This window comes from Pleurodeles waltl, chromosome 6 (assembly GCF_031143425.1).
Source record: "Pleurodeles waltl isolate 20211129_DDA chromosome 6, aPleWal1.hap1.20221129, whole genome shotgun sequence".
NCBI lineage: Eukaryota > Metazoa > Chordata > Amphibia > Caudata > Salamandridae > Pleurodeles > Pleurodeles waltl.
Window position 1 is genome coordinate 58,770,980 of NC_090445.1, and position 15,251 is coordinate 58,786,230.

General features: G+C 44.4%; 1 protein-coding gene across 1 annotated transcript in view; it reads left to right on the top strand.

Moving 5' to 3' along the window:
- The window catches only part of LOC138299193 (butyrophilin subfamily 3 member A1-like), a 798,776-nt gene that overhangs the window by 258,912 nt on the left and 524,613 nt on the right, over window positions 1-15,251 (top strand). The window contains exons 7-8 of the mRNA XM_069237291.1: window positions 6,890-6,910; window positions 7,000-7,020. Of these exons, the coding sequence (XP_069093392.1) occupies window positions 6,890-6,910; window positions 7,000-7,020 (42 nt within the window). The remainder of the gene's footprint in view (window positions 1-6,889; window positions 6,911-6,999; window positions 7,021-15,251) is intronic.

Genomic DNA, 15,251 nt, shown 5'->3' on the forward strand with positions numbered 1-15,251 from the left:
GCTTAGCTAGGGAAACTTTTGTTGTAGAAAGGGAAAGACAAGTGTTGGGGTTAGTGCCCCATGGTGGCAGCAGCATTGAATGTTTCAGAAGTTATGAGGTCAGGGAGGACAACATCAACTCCAGAAACTTACATAAGATTGTTCCCCCATACAAGGTGGGGGATGATATCCAAAAGTGGTTTGCTGCACTTGAGAGGACCTGTAAGGTTCAAAGGGGTCCCTCAAAAGCAGTGGGCTGCTATACTTTGGTTGTCCTTCTCTGACAAAGGGAGAGACAGACTCCTCACAGTTAGGGAGGAAGACTCAGACAATTACAACATTCTCAAAAAGGCACTCATTGATGGTTTTGGGCTCACCACAGAGAAATACAGAAATAAGTTCAGGGAAACCAAGAAAGAATCTTCACAAGATTGGGTTGGCTTTGCGGACTGTCCTGTCAAAGCTTTAGAAGGTTGGTTACATGGCAGTAAAATGTCTGATTACCAGGGTCTCTATAATCTGATTTGAGAGAACATATATTAAATAGTTGTGTGTCTGACTTCTTACACCAGTATCTTGTGGACTCAGATCTGACCTCTCCCCAAGAATTGGGAAAGAAGGCAGACAAATGGGTCAGATCAAGGGTGAGCAGAAAAGCTCATACAGGGGGTGACAAAGAAAAGAAGAAAGATGGTGAAAAATCTCAGGATAAGCATGGGGTTAACATAAACATAAAGATCCTTCTTCAGGTCCACAATACTCCTCTGGGGGTGGGGATAAAACTTCTTCTTCTTCCTCTTCTGCATACAATAAAAAAGCCTTGATGCTATGTTTGCAGAGGTAAAGGCCATAGGCCAGGGGATAAGTCCTGTCAAGGTAAAGCCCCTGAGCCTACCACCACTACTTCACCCACTTCAACTCCTAGTGCCCCTAGTAGTAGTAATAATAGTGGTGGGACTACTGGCAATAGTCAAAACAAAGATGTCATTGGGTACACTTTGGAGTCCATCATAGAAGCTGGGGTAGGTGTAGAAACCCCCAAGACAGTTTCTGTCTCACCTGGTGGCATTGGTCTTGCCACCTTGGCTGCTTGTCCCCTTAACATGGATAAGTACAAGCAATCAATTGAAATAAATTGTGTTGAAGTCCAGGCCTACAGGGACACAGGTGCCAGTATCACTTTGGTGACTGAAAACCTGATGTCACCTGCACAACACCTCCTTGGACAGAAGTAGCAGGTTACTGATGTCAGCAACTCCACTCAGTCTCTCCCCTTAGCTGTAGTGCAACTTAGGTGGGATGGAGTTACTGGCCCTAAGCAGGTGGTGGTGTCAACTAGCTTGCCTGTAGACTGTCTCTTAGGTAATGACCTAGAGGCCTCAGGTTGGGCTGATGTAGAGTTTTGGACTCATGCATCCATGCTGGGCATCCCTAAGGAATTGCTTCCTTTAATCTCAAGTGAGATGAAAAAGCAAAGAAGAGAAGGTGCACTGAAGCCTCAGGATCCTCCTCGCCCAACAGGTAAAAAGGATGTCAAAGTATCCCTTACCCACCCTACCTCTAAGGATACCATTCCTATGGTGGGAGATACCACTCCTAGGGTGTAACCTGTGCCAAAGGAGTCAACAGCTACCACAGCTGAACTCTCAGAGGAAAAAGTCCCTCTCTGTGGAAACACTAAAATAGACAGGCCTGTCTGCCCTGTTTTAGTAACTTTCGAGCTACCCTCTGTAGGAAAGTACCATCTTGCCTGGCATGTTACCCCCATTTTTAAATGTATGTCAGTTTGTTTTGCCTGTCTCACTGGGATCCTGCTAGCCAGGACCGCAGTGCTCATAGTTTATGGCCTGAATGTGTATACCTGTGTAGTGCCTGGCTGTGTCACGGAGGCTCTGCTAATCAGAACCTCAGTGCTTATTCTCTCTCTACCTTTAAATTTGTCACTGTAGGCTAGTGACCACTTTTACCAATTCTAATTGGCACACTGAAACACCCTTATAATTCCCTGGTATATGGTACCTAGGTACCCTGGATATTGGGGTTCCAGGAGATCCCTATGGGCTGCAGCATTTCTTTTGCCACCCATAGGGAGCTCAGACAAACCCTTACACAGGCTGCCATTGCAGGGTAGCCTCCCCCAGCCTCTGGAAATGCTTTGAAGGGCACAGATGGTGCCCTCCTTGCATAAGCCTGTCTACACCGGTTCAGGGAACCCCCAGTCCTTGCTCTGGCACGAAACTGGACAATCACCAGGGGTGGTGCCCAGAGCTCCTCCAGTGTGTCCCAGACCTCTGCCATCTTAGATCCAGAGGTGTGAGGGCAATCTGGAGGCCTCTGAGTGGCCAGTGTCAGAAAGTGATGCCAGAGACTCCTCCTGAAAGGTGCTTTCCTGACTAGGGCTTTCCTGCCTCCTCTGAGGGCTATTTAGGGTCTCTCCAGTGGGCTTTTCCTCAGATAACGATTTTTAAGAATTCACCAGAGTTCCTCTACATCTCCCTCTTCGACTTCTGCCAAGGATCGACCGCTGATTGCTCTAGGACGTCTGCAAAACTGCAAGAAAGTAGCAAGAAGACTACCAGTGACATTGTAGCGCCTAATCCTGCTGGCTTTCTCAACAGTTTCCTGGTGGTGCATGCTCTGAGGGCTGTCTGCCTTCACCCTGCACTGGAAGCCATGAAGAAATCTCCTGTGGGTCAACGAAATCTTCCCCCTGCTTCAGCAGGCACCAAACTTCAGCATCAGAGGTACTCTGGGTCCCCTCTCATCTTGACGACCGTGACCCCTGGAACACAGGTGGTGGACCCAATTGACTCCAACTGTCCAGTGGTCCAACTGTCCGAATTTGGAGGAGGTAAGTCCTTGCCTCCCCTCCCCAGACAGTAATCCTGTGCACCATGTGATCTGCAGCTACAAGGGCTTCTGTGCAAATTTCCAAGAACTCCTGCATGCATAGCCGAGCTTTGGTCCCCAGCACTCCGTTCTGTGATGCACAGCTCCCTGAGTTGATCTCTGGCTGCGTGGGACCCTCTTTTGCAGTGTTGAGATGACCGCCATGTTCAGACTTCTTGGACCCATGTTTGAGTACTTCTGTGGGTGCTACCTGCGTGTGCACGGTCTCTCTACATTGTGGAGGCCCCCCTCTGTCTCCTCGCCCAAGTGGCGACATCCTGGTCCTTCCTGGGCCCGGGCAGCACCATTTTTCTTCAAACGCGACCCCTGCAGCTAGCAAGGCTTGTTTGTGGTCTTTTGCCAAGGAAACAACCCCGCATCCTCCAGTACACCATGGGTTATCTCCTACATGAAGGAAAAGGTCCTGGCACCTTTCGTTGTTGCAGAATCTTCAGCTTCTTCCATCCGGAGGCAGCCATTTTGCACCTTCATCCGGGGTTTAGTGAGCTCCTGTCCCCCCTGGACACTTTCACGACTCATGGACTTGGTCCCCTTCCTTTGCAAAATCATCTATCACGAGTTTAGTGTGTTTTGGGGAAATAGCAGCACTTTACTCCTACTTTCCAGGGTCTTGTGGTGGGATATCTTGGACACCCTTAGTGTTTTCTTACACTCCCAGCGACCCTCTACACACTACACTAGGCCTGGGGTCCATTTGTGGTTTGCATTCCACTTTGAAAGTACATGGTTTGTTTTTCCCCTAGGCCTTTTGCATCCTATTGTGCTCTACGGTGTTTGCACTATTTTCTAACTGTTTTACTTACCCGATTTTGGTTTGTGTGTATATTTTGTGTATTTTACTTACCTCCTAAGGGAGTGTATCCTCTGAGATATTTTTGGCACATTGTCACTAAAATAAAGTACCTTTATTTTTAGTAACTCTGAGTATTGTGTTTCTTATGATATAGTGCTATATGATATAAGTTGTATAGTAGGAGCTTTGCATGTCTCCTAGTTCAGCCTAAGCTGCTCTGCTATAGCTACCTCTAGCAGTCTAAGCTGCTAGACCACTACTAATCCACTAATAAGTGATAACTGGACCTGGCACAGGGTGTCAGTACCATCTGGTACCCACTATAAGCCAGGCCAGCCTCCTACACCCTCCAGCCCCCCCAGAGAAAATTTAGTGCAGCACCCATGTACAAACTCTAAAAACAGCTAACCCTAGACAGCCTGGCTTCTAGACACTGACTACATTTCACTAATAAGGGATAACTGGACCTGGTATAAGGTGTAAGTATATTTGGTACCCACTACAACCCAGGCCAACCTCATACAGTGTTCCCACGAAACACCCTTGGATTTTGATGCTTTCCTATATTTACAAATCATATAAACTGGGGCAGTGACAAAACCTAATGCCTAGTCAGAGCAGGCATAATGAGAAGAAATTTTTTAATTCCTCATTGTGTTTTTCAGCTTTCCATGTGCATTGCATTCTGCAGCACACATATAAAGAGGAAAACGCCTCTCTAGGTTGTTTTTGTGCAGGAAGGTACCCCTTTCTGCACAAAATAATCCTGCCTACATTGGCATTAGGCAGCAAATTGCGCACTAGCACAGGGGGAAAGGGCAGGAATGCAGAGTATTTAATAAATATGGTACATTCCTACCCTTTTACATTGGTGTAGGACAGTGTAGCAAGAAGGGTTGAGGTGCTGCCCTACACCAGTTCCTCATAAATGAGGACCTCTGTTTTTAGCCACACCTTTGACCACAGTGATTATGGAGCAAATTAACTTCACCACCCAGCTTTGTCCACTTGTTCTAATTAAACAGCTACACCCACAAAAGACACATTTGTGCAGTGACAATTCTGCTGGCAAAGCAGAGGGTGGCTATGTTCTGAGACAAAAAGTCCTCCGCAAAATCTGCACAATAGCTACTAGACAGGACCCACTGCAAAGAACAATTATAAATATATGCTGCAGAACTGCCCCAAACATCACGGCACAGGGACATATGTAGTTCCATTACAAAATATTTATTGACAACTCCAGCCTATCTGTAAGCTATTATAAACAAAGGGGACTGAAACAAGGTAGGATGCGAGAAGACTGTCCGTGTATTTTAACCCTAATGATACTGGCACATTGTCTGTATTTATTTATATAATAATGTAAAACTTCATAAAAAATATTACCATGCCAATGATTGAGGGATTTTAGAAAGGTATAATGAATGTGAATGTGATAGGCCAGTTTGAAACGCATAATCTATTTATGACTAAATGAACAGAAATATCTTATAAATATCAAATTTCAGATGTTTTGCGAAAAGTAATAAGAAAATTTTGAAAATCCTCCCATGTAGCTCAAACTAACTTTCTTGAGTTGTCTTTTATCTGTCTAGTTTCACCAGAAGACTATGCAAAAATAAATTGCACACCCTCAAAACAAGACAAAATTATTAGTTTCTGTATTTTGTCTGGTAGGTGATTAAAGGAAGAGGCATATTTGTAATTTTAAGAATATCAAACGGATCTTACATAAAAACAAATTCTACCAAGCTCATATTAATTTTTATATGCGTACACAGAAAACAAATGTGAGTGTGATGGTGTTTCCAATAATATAGAAGAACTGGATGCTTTATTATATCTTCACGTGGTATTTTGCTGCCGCTGTACACAGTAGGCCATCTATCCCAGTTCAAACTTGCAAACAGTTCTTGTAGAAATGTAGTGGCTTCTTGCTCAAAGCCCTCAATTTTGAAATTCTTCTGTTCCTAGATGCTCTAACACTGGAATATTGTCTAGAACGACATTAACAGTTTTGAAATGAGCACAAAATGAATGAATGGGTTACAAGAGTAAATGTTCTCTTCTCTTAATTGATATCATACTAAAGGTGAATGGCATCAATTTTAAATTGCTTTCCTCTCTCATCTTCACATCTGTGAATAATTGAGTTAACTATATGAAACTGTAATAAATTCAACATCATAAAGAAGGTAAATTTTGATTTGGTCCTCTTGCTTCATATATTTCCACTTCTAATAAAATTTAGAAGTGCAAAGCAAACATCAGGTGTTTCTGATTCCTGTAGAATAGTCATCGATAGCTTCTAAGTTCTAATATGTGCCTGTCATAAGATTGGTCCCAAAAATGTGCTGCGTGTGACTAAATACAATGTGCAAAAAGACCTTGGGGACTATATTTTGCACTATAGAGGAACTATTAGATAAAATATGTCTCCTTTATACAACAACAGAATCCCCCTATCCAGTGAGCAAGGCAGTGCCCACTTTGCACAGCAACACATAACATAGACGCTTACCAAGGAGTTTCTCTCAAATTACATTTTTCGGCCCAAGTTTCACAATTTCTAGAAATGCCCATTTCGAAAGTTAAAACATATCCTTGACTGTAAGAATAGACATATCAAAATAAAGAATTTGCAAATCATTGTATAATGCTGTGATTTATTACTATTTTACAGATCACGAGCCATTACAGTTCAAGGCAGATTTATGTCATATTCTTCAACCTACCATGACAATCATGGAGGGATTTTAGAAAAGGAAAATGAATGCCATAGGTCATTTTGAAACACATAAACTATCTATGACTATGGGCCTGATTTAAACTCAGCTGACAGGTTAATTAGTCACAACAGTGACAGATATCCCATCCTCCGCAGTCTAAATCACATAGGATAGAATGGGATTTACATTTCGGTGGATGGGATATCCGTCACCATTATGACAAAGTTACCAGTCCGCCGAGTTTGAAATCCGGCCTTATGACCAGAAATATCTTAGAAATACCACATTTCCAAAGTATTATTTTTTGGAAAAAGTGACAACAATATTTTGAAGATCCTCCAAGAAAGCTAATCCTACCCTTTTATGGATGTCCTTCATCTCTCTAGTATTACAGGTAGGCAATGTAGAAATAAACTGCACATCCTCAAAACTCAAAACAAAATAAAATTATTCTTCTCTCTATTTTCTCTTATAGGTGATTTAATGAAAGCGAGAGGTAAGTTTACAAATTGAGCAAAAATAGATAGATTTTCAATAAAAATCAAATTTTCATGAGCTCATAATAATTTGTTTTTGTGTACATAGACAACCTCCAGAAAGAAAAAGGTGAGTGTGATGGTCTTTCATTTATATAGAGGCATTGGATGCGTTATCATCTCTACAAGTGATAATCTGCTGACACTGTATCATCCAACCCAGTTCAAGCTTCAGAACAGATTATGTGGAATTATAATCAGGCACTTTAATTGCTTTTTGCCTAAAGCTCTCAAATGTTAAATCCCTTCTATTCCCAGATGCTCTTACACTTGAATATTACCTGGAAAGATATTAACAGTTTCCAAAATGACTACTGAAATTAGAGTGGGTTACGAGAGCTAGAGGAATACAATACAAATGTTCTCTTCTTTTGATTTATATCATGCTAAGAGTGAAGGGTGACAATGATACACAGCTTTTGTCTCCCGTCTGTACATCATTGTGGGGTATTGACCTTACTAGATGTATTCTACTGCTTTCAGCTAATGGATGTGCATCAGGATTTCTTATGAAAATGTAGAGTCCTACCTTTTGAATATATGTACCACTTCAACTGTCTAGGTATATCCTTATAAACTTGGCATATCAGGCTTGTTGTGTCATCTTGGTAACTTGCAGCATACAGGAAGACAAAGAGAGGTGTAACGTACAGTTTGGCTGAAATTGGGAACTGTCAAATATTGGCAAATACTCCACACTGTCAATCTTGTGAAGCTCCCTGATTTAGAGTGGTCTCACCATGATGAAAACCTGGGCCTGGTGGCCTGCCTATCACTGGGCCACCAGGTCATAGTAATGGATGCCATGACACATTTGAAGAATCGCTGATTCCACTTAATTAAACTTCTTAGAAAAGTCTGACAAGGCATCACAGTCAACAGCAAGTAAATCAGTTAATGGCTCAGTTCAGAGAGACAAAACCCTCTGTGCCTCATGGTCAGTGATTAATTCAACAAACATACTCTTTTGGACATGTTCATTTAAATGCCAAAATCTTTCATGAACTGTCTAAACAAATATGTTGCCTCTCAGTAGAGTTCTCTAACTTCAGTTGAACAATAACTCGGGAGCTGCATTCAAGGATGAGGCTGGGTATTTCTGATTAGGAACAGTGGTCCCCAAAATGGGGAGTCTAGACTGCAGTATCTGCTGTGTTATTCAGCCTGTTTGCCACATATAAACCCAATAAATTTACAGAAGCGGAGAAGGTGCAAAAAGTGTTTAATTATTCGATGTCCAAACAGACAAGACAATAACCAACAATGGAAATCCTACCCTCTAGTAAGGTACAACCATTGACTTTGTCTGGCTAACAACAGCCCAAGAGGTAAAGGTTGCTCCTCCAGTATCCCTTTTTTAGCTTTAAAAAACGTGTTTTATTCACCTAAAGTCAGCCTGCAGGGATATCTGGGTAGGTATGAGCCAGTGACTCATAGCTGATGGAGGATGTGTCAGGAACATTGTGACAATTCCCTTTCAGATTTTTCTATTTCTATAAGTTTGTCCTTTCAAAATCTAAAAGTTCAATTGTTGGGCTTTTTTCAGTCTTTGTTATATCTTTAACAGAAAGTGTGAAGTTTTACATTTGCGCAGGAGTAATAGAAGTGTCTCCACTATATGTACTTGCTGTCTAGGATTTTATAAGTATGTTAAAAATACCTTATCACCATGATGATCGCGTTCATACATTTGCAGCACTGACATTAAAACTAGGATAAGATATAATCAGCAAACACTACATTAAAAACCTAGGCATCAGACTTTAGCTAAATAGGAACCTCATTACAGTGATATTGAGGCAGAGGTCACAGACGTTGGCAACAGAAAACACAGTTATCTGCAACAGTAGTGAGCAGTGGTCCACAGTCGGTCCCTGTTTATGTTCTAGCTTCCCCCTGCAAATCTCAGGGAGACCACTTCAGACAACTTATCATTTTGAAACACATGGCCGGGCTTAGGATAAAACGATCTTTGAGTAGTTTTTATATGACACATTCAAAACAGCATTGATTACGGGACAAGGGAAAACTGTTGTAGTTTTGGGTACCTACTTCATGTGATATTGATATCCACTATTTACTCTAGAACTTTGGAGTTTGACATAAAACATTGTATTCCCCTTCTCTGATGTCTAAGTTTTCATGTCATGCTTATTTAATATGTTCACTAACAGTGACACAACTTCTTGCAATAGATATAGAATATAGGCCACAAAACTTTGGTGTCCCTAAGAGGGGAGTTAGAGTACCATTTGTTGTAAATGCAACATGCTGTAAATGAAATTATAATGTTTTATTCATGGAAGGACTTGGATCTAGAAATGTCAACTGTAACATAATGGAATATATGTCAAAGGGGTTGACTACTTTTTGTATGTTTCTCTTTATTAAACTTTTCGTTTTCCTCCCCTTCAATAGTGAAATTCTAATTAATTTGCTTATCCTGCATTTTTTTTACAAATGTGAAAAAACTCTTTTTTGGTCTCATAAATGATATCATGAATATCTTAAATTCACATGTGCCAATTGCTATTTACAGCACGTTGTAATTACTGCGATAGTTCCTTCTCAGGCTTTTCTATTCCCATCATTTTGCCCTTTGAGACCTTTGTTCCTTTCCATTCTTTGCTTTTTTTCACACTCTTCTATTTCCTCTTTAGAAAGAGAGAACTTTAAGAGATGCATAGAAATGCTAGAAGTGACTACACCATATGGGCATGCTGTCCTGGATTGCTTACAAATGTTAACTGTATCCTATCACTATTATCAATGAGGTTGGCACATTTGCTGCCATGATTGTCTTGTCCTTTGTTTTAATTTAATATATGATAATCCTGTCAATGGTTTCAAAATAAATAGTCGGATATGATAAAATCAGAAGTCAGATACTATAGAAACTTAGGCCCTCATTATGACTTTAGCAGTCACCTGACCACAACGCCGGCGGCGGTGAAGACCGCCATATTATGACCACATTGGGGGATCCCTGCCATATACAGCCAATGCACCGCTTGAACCGCCAGTGAGGTCCGGCCACCGACCACAGTGGTTGCCATCTTCAGCCTGGTGGAACACCATTCCGCACCCACCATATTATGACATAGTAGATTGCCAGGATTTCCAGGGTGGGACCACTGCCAAGGACAGGCTGCCAGAAATGACCCATATAAAAGGAGACACTCACCTCCAGGGACACAGACAAGTCAGCGGCTAGCATAGAACCCGAACTGGAAGTCCTGCAGATGCTCTACCATGCGATGGGATGCCAGGAGCAGCAACGAAGACAACAACGATGAGTACAGCTGTCTAACACACAAGGAAGGAAAGGGAGAGTGACACACCCACATGCACAACACACACCATACACACATACCACACACATGGAGAACAATCTGCTGAAAAATACAACAAGTACATAAGCCAGAAGAAAAGAAAGTCAGGACAAATACCTGTATAGAACTGTATTCTGGTGGGAATAGTGCCCACAACAAAACAAGAACTATATACAAAGGGCCATTGGCCAGTCCAATTGTCCATGGCAACCCACAGGGCAACAAAATAGGCCCAACTTGACTCCTGACAGCCTAAGTGACTCCACTGGGTAGGGACATCAATGTGGAAGGCAGGCACCTCAGGGGGTGGGGGGTGATGAGGTTTCATCTTGAAAGGGGGGGTCTTTGGACTTGGGTTTGGGAGGTGGTGGCTTCTTGCTCCTCTGTTTAAGGGGCAGGGGAGTGGGTCTGGAGCAGGGGTGGGAGTGGCTGCCTTGTGTCCCAGAATGGAAGCCTTCTTAGTGGGGGGAGGGACTTTGGAAAAACTAGGGGGCCATGGAAGGACGGGCAGCAGGAGGGACTTGGCTGGGGGAGTGGGACCTTATGTTTAGGGACAACACCAGGTGGGTCAGTAGTAGGGAAGAGGTCAAGGCGGGAAAGGAAAAGGTACAGTGGGACAGACTGTGGGAGGAGGTTTGGAAGTGGAGGTAGAAGGAGTGGTCATAGGACGTGTAGGTGTGTTGGACTGGGTAGTAGGTGCATGTAAAGTTTACATGTGTGCGGTGGATGACTGTTGAGTGTTTGAGTGGGAGTGTATATGTGTTTTGGGAGGTGGAAGAGAGGGAGGGAGAGGACAACAGGTTGTGTCCATGTATGTTGGGGTGGTGGCTGCAAGTGAGGTGGGGTTGTTACATGTGGTTATGATGGTGGTGGTGGTGACTGCACATGTGGTTAATAGGGTGCTAGTCTGCGTGTCTGCTGTTGTGGGGACTGTGGGCAAGGCTGAACAGGAGGCAGGATCTTGGAGTGAGGGCGCAGCGCTTGCAGGTGTGAGGGCTGATGTGACTGTGAGGGAGGAGGTGGAGGAGGAGACAATGGAGGCAGTGACTATTGTAGTGTTTGCTTCTGTGTGTTGGCTGTGTGTATGCTTGTGGTGTGATCTGTGGTGCTTTTGCTTGTCTTTGTGAGTCCTGTCTGTTGTCTTGGATGCATGCTTGTCTGATTGTTTACTTGGGATGGGTGTGGAGAGGGCTCTGGGATTGGGTTCAGGTAATTGTGGGGGAATCGGATGAACTAGGGACACTGGCTCCCATCAAAGTGAAGGCCAGAGCCTGAACCGATCTCTGTAGGCCAGCCAAGCCAACGTGAATGCCCTCCAGGTGGCATTGCATTGCTGCATCTGGGATGCCAGCCCCTGGATGGCATTCACTATGGTTGACTGCCCTACAGAGATGGATCTTAGGAGGTCAATAGCCTCCTCAGTGAGGGCAGCAGGGCTGACTGGGGCAGGGGCTGAGGTGCCTGCGGCAAAGGAGACGCCCACCCGCCTGGGTGAGCGGGCATGGGCAACTGGGTGGGGGGCTACTCGAAGAATGATGCTGGAACGGGGTGGTGGAAGATGATGATGTCAGGGGGGTCACAGAGGGGTCCACCACTGTCAGGGAGCTCCCATTTGAGGAGGAATTAGAGTCAGTAGTATCAGCTCCTGTCTACCCGTAGTGCTCCCCTCACCCTCCAACCCACTGGTCCCTCGGTGTCAGTGGATGTTGCCTCCTGGGTCCCGTGGGCTGCTTCTTCGCCAGATGATGCTAAAGCACACGAGGACAGGAGAAGAAAAGGAGGGAGGGTGGGGGAGAAAGAAAGGGAGCACAGGGTCAATAACAGCACAACATACATATCACAATGACTCACCCTGTAATTTACAACATGCTGTGACAACCACAGTACCACACCATTGCTTGGGAACAACAGCTGGAATGAACTCTGAAGACACTACCATCTGCACACCTACTGAAATTCACTGATACATGTCGGCTTGTTGACAAAGGCACAGCTACACTTACTCCGTCACAGTGACTGCACAATGTGCAATTGCCAGGTCACACCACCTAGGCAGTGTACATCAGTGCATCACTTCAACACTGGTGAGTCAGGATGTAGGCCCTTACTGAAGCTGAAATACCAGCAAATGACTAATACCAATTGTACATACCACTCACCATACAATGCAGAACCATACAACATAAACTGACTACTACCTTGACATCCAAAGACCATGCCGGGCATTATGAAACAAATGTACACAGTGAGTACTCACCCCCTTGTGGTTGCTGTGCTGCCCTCAAGCGCCCATCCAACTCTGGGTTGGCCACCGGGGGGGTCAGGGTCCATGGGGCACCCCTCCCTCATTGGGGGGATGTCCCCAGCTGGGCCTCCACATTCTTCCTGGCCCAGTGTCTCAGGTCCTCCCACCTCTTTCTGCAGTGGGTGCTCTGCCGGCTATGGGCCCCCCGGGTCCGTACGTCCTTGGCGATGGCACGCCATAACCTTTACTTCTGATGGGCGCTGACCTGCATAGAAAACACAGACAGAAGGTCACCATTAACTACACACTAGAGTCAGTTACAGCAATGGACTACAAATTACATTGATCCCACAATTATCTTACACACCACTCCTACCTCTGTGTACATATTGTATGCAGCAAACAACACACCCTAAAAGACACACTGCATGCACACACATACATCTACATACAGCCATGTTGCATTTAAAGTACCCAAAAGGTGCTCACCTGTTGATCTGGAGGCCCATACAACTGTCCATACAAGGGTAGGACCCCATCCACAAGCTTCTTCAGTTCTTCGGATGTGATGGTTGGGGCCCTGTCCCCTGTAGAACGGGCCATGGTGGGTTCCAGACACAGGACACTGCAGCTCACGCAGTGGAGCTCTTGATAGGTTGAAGTTAGGAGTCAAGTGGCATGGGCTTCTGAAAATGGCAGTCACGCCCACGCCGGTAATCACCGTCACCACCGGCGGTGATCAACATTGGTCCCTGTGCTCCATAGACTTCAATGTTAACCAAAGAGGAGTTGCACGATGGTTCAGACCGCCCTCCGCCATGACGTCAAACACCGGCGGAGTGAGTTCACTTTCACCTGTCCTCTGCATGCAGGGCAGGCGGGTGCCATTTCCCGATGATTGTAAGCATGATAGTCAATAAAATGTGCATCATAGGTACTTATGGCATACACCAAGGCAATTCTTACATGTCCACATTATACATTTGCTGACTGAATCTTGCTCTTCAATGAGAGCTCATACCAGTGCACTGCTTGCAGAAGAGTAGTTGACAAAACATGTTAGAAGTGATGGTACTAGTCATGTCTCAAAACTTCGGCTACATCTGTGAAGCAGTATGAAAAATGAATGAGAATGTGTGGTATCAGAAGTCCGTTTGCATGTAGAGTTCACCAGAGCAGATCCCAATCATTGGTTGCCTGAAATGTATGAGACAGCTCTATTTACTGTGATGATGTGTGTTTCTATCTTTCCTGCTATCACACACTTGTGATGTTTTGCCTGTCCAGATACCAACCACTGTAGAGGAGGAGGTATGCATCCATGTACAGACTGCTAGCTACACTGGAGGAACACCATATACTTCTCACCTAACGTCTGGACAGTGCCACAATCACTGAACTGTGTCAACAATTGAAGCCAGATCTCACTCCTGCTTCTTGTAGTCCTACTGCAATTCCTCCTACAGGACAGGTGCTGATAGTGCTCCACTTCCTGGCTAGTATATAATTTCAGGTGACAATGGCCGTGGCTGCAGGTATGTCACAGACAATGCTTCCTAAAGTGCTGAGAAGAGTTTTGACTGCCTTGCTGAAACACATGAGCACCTATATCACATTCCCCCAAAGTGATGATATGCCCACTGTTAAGGCTGCTTTCTACACAATGGGACACATTACACATGTGATTGGGGCCAGTGATGGGACCTATATTGCTTTGGTCCCTCCCAGGATAAATGAGCAGGTATTCTGAAATAGGAAGAATTACCATTGTATAATTGTGTAGATGGTGTGCCTTGCCGATCAGTATATTTTCTACGTTACTGCCAAGCTTCCAGGATCTGTACATGATGCCTATGTAATGAGGAACATCAGTGTCCCACAGATGATGGCACAACTACAGAGAGAGAGTCTTGCTCATTGGTGAGCATGATGTTTCACACAATGAATGTCACAGAATGTTACCTGGAGTATTTCTCTGTGCTATTGTAATGTGAGTTTCTCACTATTTCAAGATGACTCAGGCTACCAAACCCTATCCTGGCTGTTGATACCAGTGAGGAACCCAAGGACAGGGGCAGAGAATCGATACAATGAGGCACATGGACAGACTAGAAGAGTCATCGAAAGAACATTTGGGCTACTGAAAGCCAGGATCAGGTACCTCCATATTTCTGGTGCATCCCTATTGTACTCCCCATTGAAAGGTCTGCCAGATAGTAGTGGCCTGCTGCATGCTTCACAGTTTGGCCCTCAGACGGCATGTGCCATTCCTGCAGGAGGAGGGGGGAAGCAATGCACCTGTGGCCACAGAGAAAACTGAAGACAGTGATGGAGATGGGGAGGATGTAGACAACAGGACACATCTGATACACCAGTACTTCCAATGACAGTCAGGTAAGACTGTAATTCTGTTCATACCACCATGTCAATGAAGAGCTGTGGGGCAGCTGTGATGTACCAAGCTCAAATATGTGCATTCTGAAACCTGACACAGTTCCATCTGTGGTCAGTCGTGCCAGTGGTATGATGATTGTGAAAACGCTTATTCTGCCTATGCAATGTATCAGCTGGTATGCAGTTTCAATTACATGCCCACGTCAAACTGTGTCCTCATTCCATACAGTCCTTAGCATTTGTTGCTGGGTAGTGTGAGTTTCAATGTTCTTACACAAACGCTCTGTGACTTCATTGTCCCTGACAGTTTGGCCTGGACCAGGTGTTCCA